This window comes from Orbilia oligospora (assembly GCF_000225545.1).
Source record: "Orbilia oligospora ATCC 24927 unplaced genomic scaffold scaffold00004, whole genome shotgun sequence".
In the NCBI taxonomy this organism is placed as follows: Eukaryota; Fungi; Ascomycota; class Orbiliomycetes; order Orbiliales; family Orbiliaceae; genus Orbilia; species Orbilia oligospora.
Window position 1 is genome coordinate 1,209,561 of NW_011645561.1, and position 13,891 is coordinate 1,223,451.

The 13,891-nt window shown below is 44.9% G+C and overlaps 4 protein-coding genes across 4 annotated transcripts; 1 reads left to right on the forward strand and 3 right to left on the reverse strand.

Moving 5' to 3' along the window:
• Positions 1-1,679: 1,679 nt before the first annotated feature.
• Positions 1,680-2,473, reverse strand: AOL_s00004g355 (uncharacterized protein; the record flags this gene model as incomplete). The annotated part of the gene is made up of 3 exons (XM_011119005.1): positions 1,680-1,736; positions 1,828-1,956; positions 2,057-2,473. 3 exons carry the CDS (start codon positions 2,471-2,473, stop codon positions 1,680-1,682), a joined length of 603 nt encoding a protein of 200 aa, XP_011117307.1.
• Positions 2,474-3,690: 1,217 nt separating this feature from the next.
• On the reverse strand, positions 3,691-4,979 carry AOL_s00004g356 (uncharacterized protein; the record flags this gene model as incomplete). Its single annotated transcript, XM_011119006.1, has 3 exons — positions 3,691-3,842; positions 3,979-4,560; positions 4,697-4,979. The coding sequence occupies 3 exons, from the start codon at positions 4,977-4,979 to the stop codon at positions 3,691-3,693; spliced, it is 1,017 nt and encodes a 338-aa protein (XP_011117308.1).
• A 680-nt stretch (positions 4,980-5,659) lies between these two features.
• AOL_s00004g357 (uncharacterized protein) lies at positions 5,660-6,958 on the reverse strand (the record flags this gene model as incomplete). The annotated part of the gene is made up of 8 exons (XM_011119007.1): positions 5,660-5,770; positions 5,831-6,063; positions 6,123-6,140; positions 6,199-6,236; positions 6,314-6,526; positions 6,592-6,620; positions 6,692-6,770; positions 6,852-6,958. The coding sequence occupies 8 exons, from the start codon at positions 6,956-6,958 to the stop codon at positions 5,660-5,662; spliced, it is 828 nt and encodes a 275-aa protein (XP_011117309.1).
• Positions 6,959-11,963: 5,005 nt separating this feature from the next.
• On the forward strand, positions 11,964-12,777 carry AOL_s00004g358 (uncharacterized protein; the record flags this gene model as incomplete). The annotated part of the gene is made up of 2 exons (XM_011119008.1): positions 11,964-12,270; positions 12,356-12,777. 2 exons carry the CDS (start codon positions 11,964-11,966, stop codon positions 12,775-12,777), a joined length of 729 nt encoding a protein of 242 aa, XP_011117310.1.
• Between the last annotated feature and the right edge of the window lie 1,114 nt (positions 12,778-13,891).

The following is a 13,891-nucleotide window of genomic DNA, read 5'->3' on the forward strand; positions in this document are numbered from 1 at the left end:
CCCTCAAAACCCATCGATCGCCGACTTGCGACTCCTATGTAATCCAGGGTTTGTGTTAGAATACCACGAACAACACACATAATTATAGTATATGATCTCGTGCTTTCAGAACTCGAACAATATAGTAAATTCAAAATTATGCTGCTCAATTTGCTTAGTTGCGGGTAACGAATCTTACATTAACTTGGAAAGGTTCTGATGGAAATATCTTCCGCAATTGTCCCTCTAGCCATTGTTCACTTGGGACGTAGCGAACAAATATGGTCTGATCTTTCAACGTGTCGGCCATCTCGGAAATTATTCACAAAACTTGCTTGTTTCTTCTTTTTCTTTTTCTTCCCTTCTTTCTTCTCTATCTCCGTACTAAGATTAAAGACTACCCGTGGTAATTGAATAGAAGATGAATAAGGCAGATTGCGAATGTGGTCAATGGCGATAGTGAGTCTAAGCCCCTCAACCTTTAGGTTTTCTTTATTGTTATTTAATTTACACAATTTCCAAAACCTGGTCTATCGGAACTACTTATACTTCCTTCATGTGCAACCTAGCCTAGTTGAGAAATATCAAATCCTCATCTTTTGTTGGGCAAGACGTCGCCATGTCGAGATACCCCGAGCTCAGCTTGATGTTAGGCTCGTATACCATCATATGATGATCATATCCATTATGCACATTCCAGAGGTGAATGCAGTGTTACGGAACTCCACAGAAGGGACTTTGGCCTTGACTATATAATACTAGAAGTGCAAGGATTCTAAGCGGATACTCGTAAGGACCGTTACGATCATTGGGGGTCACCGGACATCCCGCTAGTTTTCGCCCTATCCACTCTAGGATACCTTTATGCATGCTCTTCATGATCGGACGGAAGATCCTATACAGGCATCTTTAAACTATTATTCTTTTTTTCCTGCGCGTTTCTAGTTATAACGTTATAGCTATAGTATATTTGAGCCTTGTGCGAACATCCTTATTCCGACATCACCGCAATCTAGTCACACCAATATAATATTGGTCAATGCGTTCATGGTCGCATGGAAAATTTCGGTTCTAGGGCTCTGCAGCTGCGTTCGATGAGCATTGTTTATGTCCTAACGTTAATACTCGAAGGGTCGGCAGCAATGCAATTTGAGGCGGAGCTGGGGCTTTCAGTGCCTGAATTTTGCTTCATCTCTTCGTAGACTCAGCCTAGGCGAAGCTCGGCCTGTTGAGTCCGCACCACCAGATAAATGTGTTCCTAGCTATCTCCAACAAACAGTGCATATGCGCACCCCATGTACCTGGTCTCGTACTCAGATCTGCGCATAGAGATTACAGCAGCTTAGATTAAAATCAATTGTGGGGGTACTGGGTTAACTAGGCTACTCGACCCCGCAACTGTCCGCCAGCGGATACTTTGGCCTCGCCTACTATGCTGTGTAGGTGCATTAGTGCCAAATTCCTCAAAAACGTTTAAACTCTAGAATGATTAATTGTTTCTACAGTTTTAAAGTTTGGGCTGGCCTGAAAATTTCATGTTGAGCGTCGGGATATATACTATAACACTCGAGAGATTTGAAATTTTACATTGATTAAGTATATATCTTAAGAAAATTCGAAAAAAACAGTTTGGGTGGGGCTGAGTACAATACGACCATCTAAATCTCTAAAAATGCATTCATCACCCGGCTTCTAGAATTCTAAGGTAATCCACAGATAGATTGGTATTGGTCGACTACGTTGCAGACTCCCCCAAGCTATGGATCACACCCCAGTCATTAGCTTCTATCGCATTGTTTTTGCAGTCCGAACTTCATGCACTCTGTTGGGATACATCTGCAAACTTACACAAGTGGTGCATCCAGCGTAGCCGAATCCTCCACATTGCCCACCAGTAGGCACTCTGCATCCAGGAACGTCTTCGGTTGGATGGCAGAATGAGTCGTATTGACTAAAAACAATGCATTTCCCGGAAGCCTGCTTTTCCGTTAGTAATTGACCTTGACATATACCGAGCCTGAAAGCCGAAAGTTCTCTATCCTCTCGAGGATAAGGCTGAGCCTTTCGTGTAACCTACACAAGTAGTACATCCCGTGTGCCCCACACCGCCACACCTACTCCACAGAGGAGTTGTGCAACCGGTGGCCGTTGGCAGAATAGAGCTAGAGCTCGTCGTAGAAGAAGCTTCCGTTGTGACTGGGGTTGTAGTAGTGGTAGTAGAGCTGATTGCTTCCGAGGTAGTTGTCACGGGACTACTTGTTTTTGGAGTCGTTGTCTTCTTGGTTTTGGTTGTCTTTGAGGTAGTCGTCTTTTTTGTTTTAGTAGTTTTCGAGGTCGTTGACTTTTTAGTTTTAGTCGTCTTGGTAGTTATAGAGGACGATCCTCTAGCAGATAGTGTAGTCTTGACAGTAGCCAATGTAGTTGTGTCTCTCGGAAGCTCAACGGCACTCACAATGGAGGCAACTAGTAGTATTGAGACTGCCAGATACTTCATGTTTTAAAATTGGGTATATTCTGCTATTTGTTTTGAATTCTACCTAAAAATATCTTTGACTATACAGTTGCGGCTCTGGTTCTATCGACTCGCAGGCTGGCAAGTATCGGTATTTATACTTCTCCAGTGTTAATTTAATGTTCAGCACTCCATTGTTATATAGGAGTATATATCCAGCTACAAATGAGAATATCAGATGGCGAGCTTTCGGCCGACTCCGGGAAAATTACAAAGATTCCAGCTGCGCAGCTGATCGACTGGGCTATTTGGGTTAGAAAGACTAGTCGCTCCAATTCGCTAATTAATCATAGAGGAATATAAGCTTGAACTGAATACTTGGTATTACAAAGCCAGATACGCATACAATAAATACCAGGCTTCAATACGAACATCGGCAAATGATATCAGTAGGAAGCCAGGTTATAGGCCTTTCAAATTGAAGCATTACAAAGATCACGCGATTAAGCTCATAGAATCCCATACCAGGGTACCGCTTATATGCAGGCTGACCGTCCGATAATTCTGCCATTCTTCCAGTCCCTTGCGACGGCAGTTGCGCAACGTTGCGCTTGACTCGATATAACAGGAAGCTTTTGATGGGAAGCAAGGGGAACGATATAACTACGGCGCTATCATTCCCGACATTGCGATGCTTACCTACCAAGGCGGGATATGAATCTATGCAGGAACCAAAATCTCACCTGTTATCGTGAGTTAATCGGCCCGGTTACCCACTGGAATATCTTGGATCCGAAACCGCATATGCGCATTTCGCCTGCCCAAATCCTTGTTCCTATTATCCCACCCATTTGTGCTCAGAAGGATAAAAGGAACTATCGCATAAATCGTTTGTGCCCGTTTAACCTATTAGTATATATACGATATTACATTCGATTCCTAAATAAATTGCGGCTTGAAGTACATTTCAATGATGTAATTTAACATTAAAATTCGTTCCACACTCTTAAATAGCACGAGCCTTGGAGCAAGAATTCCTTTGTGTGGGCTTATCATAGTATTAATGGGTTCTGATGGATGAACAATCTATAATTCGGCCGGATAGACAGGGCTGCATAACAAGTTTATAACTACCATTGACAATGCCAGCAACCCTGGTCAAACCCGATATAGGTCGGAGTGCTAAGTTATGTGAAATTTTCGAGAGCTAATATTTTCCGGCCGGTAAAATCCGATTGACAAGCTGTCAAGGCAAGCATTCAGCCAGCGGCATCCCAGTCCAAGAAAGAGGCAATGCAATTGGCGAGATGCATGCTGACAATCTGGGCCAACCATACGACAACACGAAATCTTCCCATTTTACCACATCTGTACGTTGGAGTGTTCCACCACGACTTTGTCTCATTGCTAGCTTACCCAACTGATGTTGCAGACTATCCCAATGGTACAACATCAGAAAATTCCGATGATTACCTAGTTTATAAGAAACTCTAGATCTTGCTTGATTTATCTATTATCACTTGTATCTATCCCCGCTATAAAATTACCATTCTCATCAACAAAGTCCCCTCCAGTGATTACTGGAACCAGTTCCTCCCCAAGGTCACCCCGATTCGTCCACTCCTCATCAGAAGTAACATGAAAAAGCTCGTCATCGTGGACTAACCGGATACTAGCTTGTCCAAAGAATTGATAATCAGGCCAGATATCATATTCGACAGGCTCTAGCTTTAAAAACTCTCGCCGGGCCTCTATCTCTAGAACCTCTTTTTCTTCCTCCGACATCTCCCGAGTCTGTCTCTCTTTTTCTTTGAGGCTCTGAGACTTAAGCTTCTCTAGATACCCTTGTCCTTTGGCCCAAGATGCTTCGGCCTTTTCTTCGGCCGTCATTGGCCTCCCGAGTAACTTGTACGGATCTTTAATTTTGATTGTCCCCTTTTCCACTACAGGATCAGCAATCATCCCGAAGTAGGGATAATTTTGTCTTTGTAGCCACAGGGGCACAGCTGAAGGTTCTTCAATATTCTCAATATCAATTCTGATAGGTGGCGCTGCCGCACCGTGATAGTTGGTCTTGCAATTGAATCCAGAAAACACTACGATGTATTGGAGAAACCATCGGAAGTCGGCTATATAATCATTTGTACTTTCATATCAGCATCATAGACGACGTCGTAGTTCAAAACAGTCTTGATTGCACTGAAGTAGGGTTCAAGGTCAAAAGAAACAAATATAAATTACAGCAATCCTCGGGAAATAACTCACGATTGGCATCTGACGGTTTATAAGTTATCCGATCCACCACCCACTTTTTGTCAGAGATGGGTAAATTTAGACACGAATCCCTTGTCCAAGCTAAATCCTTATCTAAAAACTTTGCTGTAATGGTATCTAGAACTTCTCCGTAATGTCCACTTTTCAGGTCGAATTCCCGTAGAGACTGGACCACCTCGATTGATCGTCCGTGTACAACCAATATCTGCAACAATGAAAAAATTAGAGAGAGGGGGGATACGGCGGCCGTGAACCCCCTTGATAGAACTCCCATGTTAAGAAAGCTTTCAAAGGGACGAAGTAAGACGTCTTGTAAATTTGAAACAACTTAACATGCTTAAAGTCTGGCAAGAATCAACTGGTGCTTTTCCATGATACAATTACCCACGCTATACCAATGGGCTTCCTCGTGGGGGATTGCGCGAGATATTAGTACGGCTTTAGTCCCGCGTAGGGGAAATCGACTCATTCTTACGCTCAATTGATCAATAGTCATGGCTAGTGAAATTTAGAGTTATCTCCTCGTATCCCAAACGACATCTCTATATTCCGTATTCTAAGAAGACCACACTAGAAAAAAGTTATTACCGAGACCTACCCCGAAGCATAGTAATCCCTATATCCAAATATCACAATTATTAATATTTATAAATTATCAAAAGGCTTTAGTTCCTCACTGCTATGGGAACATGGCGGGGCAATATACTAATCTTGCCAGTCGTGGGCGGTCCCATTCTCAAATCATAGTACGTTTCTTATGAAAAGCTCTTCGACGGAGCCTTAACCCCCAAAATTCACGGCGACAGGGAAGGAGGGAGGTAGCTTGATGCTATAGCCAGAACATGTACAAAGATATTGATACTATATCGAAGCAGTCCATGGAACTAGGCTTTATTAGGTTAACTTTTAGTCTATAGATTATGCGCGCCTGTGTGGAGTTCGTTATTATAACTATTACAGCTCCTTCTTCACCCCCTTCCGTTTTTCCTCCACTTGCTCGTGGACTTGTTCGCACGCCCTTTCGAGTTCAACAACAAGTTGCGGTATTTTGAGAACCTCGGCAACCTAAAAGTAGAGTTAGCTGAGTCTGTAGACTCGCCTGAAATGATCAAAAGGTTTGCAGACCTCTTTCGCAGTGGGTTCTCCTATCAATTCAAACTCTTCCTGTAGATGCTCCTCCGCCGCTTCATCCATTACACCTGCTTCTGCAGCTTGTTGGATGGTTTCTTTATCAATATTGACATCCTCAACTACTCTTTCTATTTTGGTTTTGTAAATCCTGTCGAGTTGTGTGTCAGGTTGAGGATCTAGAAGGTTATTTTTGACGAGAAATTCTAGATGTCGGCCTCCTTGTAAAGCTGTATTTTGGGAAAGTTAGTGGGGCTGGCGACAGTTGAATCAGAAGTAATGCCCGTACCTCTCCAGTGCGAATATGCTACAATCAAATGAGTTAGCAAAATAAGCATGAACTCGACCCCGGCAGAGCAACATACCCCTAAATACAAGATAAAAAAACGGGATATTCGGTATTCTGGTTGCCATAAACCTATTAGCAAGCCTTCCGGCGAATCTAATGCTATAGGCCGTTCTTCTCAAGGGCCAGCCTACATCGGCACTAATGCGAATGGCGCAGATATTGGCATTCCAATCAAGCACCACATCAAGAGTCGTCTGTGCATTCCGGAGTTTTCCGTTCCTAGTTTATGTAGCAGCCTTGGTATCTCGCCCGGTGTCATCACCGAGGGAGGATAAACGACCGGAATCTTCTGACGTTCATTGTCGGGAATATTTCGAGGCAGGGCTGATATTGATTTAAGTGACCTATTATAAGAGTATTAGGATTTTTCGCTTTGCGTCCGAGTCGTCTGCGAGATTGATGTATTTACCATTCTTGGTACGGTATCCGTCGGAGTAACTATCCCAAACGTTCGAAACCCTCAGTAACCCGAGTCTTATTCACAATACTGAGTCCTGAAAGTCGCATACCCGATTCCCATGAACTGTGAGCTGTTTCTGCCACCCCTTCTCATATTTCTCCCACCTCAACCAAATGTCACTTGACTTCCTATCCAGCCCCAACCAATCGAGTTAGAATACACGGCGCAACTCCAAAAATATGCCGGAAAAATCGCCACTTAAAACGTACGTAATCGCCCGATCGAGAAGAGACCGCTTCTTGGTGACTTCTTGTGCTACGTGATGACCGTAAACGAATGCCCGTCGAGGGGTGAGCGGGATGAGGAACAAGCGCATCTGCGGCTTGCCCTTTCAGGTGCCTGGCCTCGGCACCTATTGTGGTATATCGATGTACGGAATCTAAGAAACGGCGGACGAGAAGTCGAGAAAGCTCGGTTCAACCAGATAGCATGAAGAAAAGGTGAGTAGAAATTCCCAAGGTTCTTGCCATTGCTTTTAAAGCGGTCCCATGGCGCTGACGTTGAAAAAAATGCGAATGCTGCCTTCCTTAAGCTTAAGCTGGGCGCGAAAACAAGTTACGTATTTCACGCTAACCAGCCACATATTTTGCCACACCATTGACTGGTGTGGCTGTGCACTATAAAATTTCCCACCACTTCGTCACCATCAAATCAGAGATCACGAAGGCACGCCCCAACTAAAACATCAGACGAATGCAAGATATCGCTAGTCCGAAAGAAGGCTTGAGGTTCTCGAGCTCTTCCTGGGCCAGGACCCACGATGTTTGTCGCATGAGGTTGAAATAAGCTTGGTGCGGGCGGACCAGTCATCTTGCTCCCGAGCACTGCCTCATTCCACGCATGACAAGGCCGTACCTAGTCAAAATCTGGCCGTTGGGCTGCTGGATGCCCGGCCTTTTTGGGCAGTTCAGCTGATCCTTTGGATCAAAGAAGCGCATGGTGCAGTTGGACGTTTTCCTGGTTCGATTCGCCTTATATCATACATTTCCATGGATCAAGAGCACCCCTGGCACAGGTCTCAAGCCTGCGAAGCTTAGCTAGCTTATCCCAATGATGAAGGCCTGTCAAACCAGCTCGCCAGGCCCGCCCAACAAAGAAAGAAGAAAAAAAATGCCAAACCAAAAAAAAGTTTCGCAAAAATATCGAATTCAAGTTGAAATTGAATTTTATGTGATTGTTGAAGAAATGGAATCAAACCCGATAGCGCTAGCGCTGGAGAGAGCGAGGGCAATCGTATGGAACCCAGGAACCACCTCGTCAAAACACGATGCGGCTCTAGCGTGTGACAAGCCTTCGACTAACCTTCGACGGTAAGTTTCGAGACCAAATTAAGAAGGTCGATAAAACAGAACACCGAGACGCAAAAAAAATGAAAACCAAAAAAATGAAGTAGTACTGACAGCTGTGGGATTCGAACCCACGAATCAAAGAAACAGGTGAATATATGTCGTGAAGACCTAAAACCTGCGCCATAACCACTCGGCCAAGCTGCCAAACTGAACGGAAGGCTCTCGATTGTAATACAGAAGCTTTGTCACACCGACACATCGAGCGGTGGAGACACTCGAACGCTGGCTGAAAGTGAGGAAATTAGGCGTTGCGTTGTACCCAGTCAAACTGCAACAATTCTTCGTGTTACCTCAAACCCTCCTGCACCGGATTCCTGTCCACGACAACTTCTAAGCTCACGGGAGCGAGCAAATCCAAAAAGAATTAATTTTAATTTACAATTTACAATTTACATTTTGAAATAATTCAGTCGCTCGACGCATATGCACGCCTCCAGAGCCTCTGGCTGCAGGAGAAATTGGGGTGGCTGCTTTTTCATCGATCCCTGGATTATCGGAGAGAATTCATTGGCTGAACTAGCCCTTTCAACCCTTTTCCCTCTCCCACCTTCCCGTCAGCTGATATCAAGAAGTATAATAGGTAATAGCAATCCTAAAAGCGGGGTCGATAGGCTCAGAGGCCCGGCCGAATGCATGCTTTGAAGAATGTTAATCAGGGGTCTACGTAAGTATCATAAAAAGACATTTTCAATCACCCTTTCTACGTTTTCATTCGATGCCTGAAAGTATCAAAATTGCAAAAATTCGTAGCAAGTGCGTGCGTTGTTCGTCTTGATCTGGAACTTGCATAGTGATTGATGCAGGAGCATTAGAAGATATTCACAGACCGATATTGGACTCTTGATGCTTCATTAATTTCTTAATTAACTACATGTAATAATACTCTTTCCGAATCTTTTAGACCTAAGAGCGGTCAATTGACATGACATGATCAGATGCGCTGCAGCCTAGTCAATGTCGTATCGATATCTGGATTTCGCGGAATTATCCACTACTCCCCGGTCAGTCAAGAAACTCTTTTGCGAATATAGAGAGCTATTATAGAAGATTCACGACTGCCAGTCGTAGCTATTGTAGGATATCCGTATCTAGCCTAAGGGCCTAGAGATATAGTCTCCCTTGGCAAACTCACAAACCTTGTAAGGAAAACCATCTATACTGAACCAGGTTCTGCGTAATCAGGTTACAGACATGCATACTCGCAAGCTTGTCGATTCTCAAGATAAAAAGAAAAGGAAAAAACTTTGGGCCAAATCGGGAAGCAATGTCCCATTTGTCCACCGGGGCTTTCGCTATAAACGCCATTGTCTTTCTTGTACAGATGCAAAATTACCAACCATCTGACGAACCGCTGCTTGAAGTTTATAATGTAGCGCCTAAAAAGAGCTCTATCGTGACATTTCGTAGCGAATCACGCAAAATTGCAGGAGCTCTGTCCTCGTAAAGACACATGCCGCCGACATCTCAATCCCGTGCCGTCGAATCTCCCCATCCTTGACCTGCTTGTCGTCCAGTTAGTCAGCTTGACCTCCACACATCTGCATGGGCTGACTCTTGGCATGAACAGCTATCTCACAAAGTCAGCCCCAACGCCGCAAGCTCCTTCTCCCTCCATGATAGATTGGATCTTCCTCGGTTGGTTCCTTCAGGGAATTGATACCCACCGGTTTAAAGATAGCAGCCTAATCGGATCGATTCCAGTTGGTTTGTAAAAAGGCCACCGACGATGTCCAACAAACCTTGAAGCCAAGAACGCAGGATTGCGTACGGACCTATTGAAATACCAAATGCATTCCAAAAACAAGTTAGATTAAGCAGGTGATTCGTAAGCTTCTTCGGAATACCTTGCTATTTTAGTTTTTTACTAACAGACATCTTCAGGTCTGGGCAACTTTCGCTCGGATAAATGTCGACAGAAAAAACTAGGTGGTACAGCGGTCTCAAAGATTCCAAAAGCTGGGCGGCACACTTGACAAGCAAATAAGCGGCACCACACAGTCGCCGTTGACAGGGAATGGATCAACGAGAGTGGTTCGGAATTCAGGCCAAGAAACATATGTTTCATCCCTCGACATCTTGATCTTGTCCGTCTGCCGGTGTCCACTATCTTTCTCCATCCGTCCATATCGATAATGTTGACTGAGATCCTTAGTTCAGCATTTCACACTAGTAGCCTAATAGTGCAAATCTCCGTCTGTTCAAAGAAATTAAATGGAGACGCCGGTTGTTCTATAGAATCTATACGTCATGAAAAATGCAAAATCAAACAACTACTCGCATGCTGGACGAAAGTTCTGCCCCAACGCTAGTCCACGCTCGGAACTCGGGAAGTTACCGGCTGTTTAAAGGAAGCCGGGGCATCCTCGTGGCGGGCACTGATGGCGGGTGAAGAAGCACACAAGTTGGCGGTCTTGGCCCAAAAAGCCTACTGGACGCCACGACCTGGGTCCCCAAGCTGGCAACCCGTTTGGTCTTCCAACGTCAGAGCTAGAACGGCATGTACAATTCTCCAGAAAGGAAAAGAAAAAAAGAAAGAAAGAAAAATGTTGAGACGGGATGGTTTTAGAAACGAAAGCAAGCAGTTTTACTAGAATTACTTCCTGGAAACTCAAGTTGGTTCAAATGAACACCCCCATCAGTGGCAATTAATCTCTGACGATCCTAGGTCCAAAGGGCCTTTGGCGCCAGTGTGTCTGCAAGTCCTACACCGGCGTCAGCTTGAAAAGAAGTAATGGTGTGAAGCCCAAACTGACGGTTCAACACCAAGATAAATCACACAGGCTTGTCTCACACTCTTAAACCAGATCAAGCGAAAACCAAGAGAATGACCCGAACCTTCGGCTCCGCTTGTTTATAGAATGAACCGAGCGGCCAGGCTGGACATTTCGCAAAGGCATCGCAATATAACGGAAAATAAAAGTCCGTAAAACTCTGCGTAATAGGGCGACTCTCATTTCTTGGGCATGAGGTTCCGCTGGAACCCCAAGCGCACGAGGGTTTAGGGTGGTCTAGTCGATGGGCAGCGAATGACGGTCCAGCTTAGCACACACAATACCGATTGATAGTCTCGGTCATGGCCCATTTAGGGAACCATCGTGCTTTGCCTAGGTCTTGTCGAACCAAGGGGGATTTGGAATCTTGCATGCAAATGTACTTTTTTTTTTTCCTCCTCACAGCGTTCTTTCTCTCGTCTATCATCTGAGATAGGTCACTGGCAGTTGAGATCCCAAATCAGTCCTTCTAGACCATGTGTCATGACGACAAGCCATGGGGGCTTGCTGAAGCAAAAAAAGGTGGTGGACTGTTGCATCCATTCGAGTAGAGCCAGACCCTTGTGCACTGACTGGGATACAATAGCACTAGTTCGGCGCATAACCTACCTGCCCACCAGGCCCATGCCTTGCAGCTGGGAGGTTTGCAGAGGGGAGCACCGAAAAAGGGCTTTCTCTTGGGCTCCCCACCTTATAATAATACCTTTACAAGTTCTAAATCTCTAACTGATCCAAACATTAGAGAAGTCAATCACCATATCCCTTTCTGGTCCCTACTTTTTGCACAGCCTCCCGGAGTATGGCAGCAGCCTTTGAATGCATTCCAGTTGAAAGTAAGTCTTTATCACCATTAGTTCCAGTTTCCCCAGATATTAGATATACCTCATATCTATTCCTATTTCGTTTCTGTCACATCCTTTAAATTTAGACCCATGGATGACATTGGGGCTGTGCAGCGGGTAGTCTAGCAAGCTTTGGCCAACAAACCACTACCCGCATTGCAAGCAAGACCTTTACATATTAACGATTCGAATTTTAATATTTTTATATATATACAGTATGCCTGCAGATATTCTCTTACCTGGAATTGAGCTCGCTTCTCAACCTGAGGCTCTCCAGTCGACTACTTCTTTCCGCAGCCTCCTCGAACGGCATTTGGCAATCGAAATGTATCAGAAAATGGCAGAATCACGCTGCGATGATGGATGTCCTAGCTCTAAGGCCTACGAATTTAGCTTTTTCAGAGTCACCTAGAGGATGGTTTCGAGCCTATATTCACATCCAACGAGCGGTCTATTCAAACTGGCTGCTGAATGAAAACGACATCTCTGGATCCATGTGGCTCCTCTGGTTCAGACATACCCTGACCGGAGTTGGGGTTGGAAACCAGCAATACCACGCTGTAATCGAATGGACTCCAGATAAGACCGTAAGGCCCATCTCCGGTCTACCTCTACGGACTTCTCCCAACTGGGAGGTCGTCTCGAACGGAGGAACGGGAGTAAAAGGTCTGTAGTTATCCTTCCAAGTTTCCCCTCCTTCTTCTCTGTTTTCCCTACTAACAATCGGGATCTTATTCGCTACAACTATCAGTCCCCGCTTATCCAAAATACCACCCTTCGAGAGACCGAGTAACCTGGCTTCGCACCCTCGAAACCCACAATGAGTACATGGTGGCAGACAGTCCGGAATTCCTCAGAACGATCCTGGAACTGGACTTCACTATTCGCAACGAACTTTCGCTGCCCATCCCAGATTCGCTTACTGAGCAAATCGAATCTATTATCACCCAAAGGAACGACGAGTACCTACCCCGCCTTTCAGGTCACTATCGCGAAGCCCTCGGAAACCTCGACGCATCCCAAGGCACCCGCTCCATCCTCCTCAAAGAAGGAAACAACACAATAGGGGTGAGCACTATCAGCGCTATATCATCGTCCTCGGACGCAGGATCAGAATCTGACGCCGGGTCGTCTGGTTCCACATCCGCATGGCCATATGGAGATACGGTATGAAGTTTTTACCCGTAGCTTAAAAAACAAAATCCCAAAAAAAAAGTGAAAAAGAAGCGAAAAACAAAATAAATTTATTCTAGTGAAACTTGGTTTATTCAGCGTGCCGTGCGGGGACGAGGGAAGGGGGAGAGAGGGGTTGCTCCACTGACCATTCCGAACTGTCCGACTGCTTATCCCTTTGTCCATACCATTGTGCGTTCTCTACATCATGTACGCCGCCAAACTTTCTCTTTATTTTCTATTTAAAATTTTCCTTAACGTTGAAAAACGAACTTTAAGCTTTGCTAAGGATCAAGGGCTAACATATTTATCTCGTAACTCTGTAGTCAATCTACCCATTTACGCTTGCCCTCCGACCCGTCAAGAACCGTTCTCCACCTCAGCTTTGTGAACATATAGTTACTAGTGCGTCTTCTCCTTCTCCTTCCGCAGAATCGGAGTCACCGTGCCGGGTTTCTTGAGCTAGTCAGTTCCTAACTTGTTCTCTCCAATTCCAGCGCAATCTTGGCCGGCTAAGGACGACCCATAGGTATAAACTTGCAGATAAAACCAAGGAAGTTGCTGGTGTACCTGCCATCAATCTCACTGGTTCATTGCCGTTCCCACGGATCTAAAGAATGGGGTCTCGTGCCCTTCGATTTTTTCTTCTTCTTGACCAAAGCCCCCCAAAAACCAATGAAAAAATAAAAAAATAAAAAAAGCCGTCGGTTTTAGTTTCGTCCAAGAGTGTCTTCAAGGCATAATGCAAGGTGGTGTGCAACACAAAATATCAACATATTAACCGCTGTAAATACCACACACACCAGATAGTTCCAAAAAAGCAGGTTTTCCCCACCAGACCCAGTTCCACTCCGGACTAAAAAATCCCAAAGGCGCTTGAACGGGTAGAAAATGAACCCAAAAAACTGTTTCAACCCCGTTTCAATATCAAAGAAACTGCTATCATCCGGCATCCTCGGTACGTCGGAAAAGATAGTAAGCAGGGGCTTATCCGGGTTAGGAGACTTTTTTGGTTTCTTGATTCTCTTTTTTTTTCCCCGTCTGCTTTTATGGAAGAGGTTGGGGGTTTTCTTCGCGAGATATCGATCCGTACGACTCGATTGCGGATCCGTGA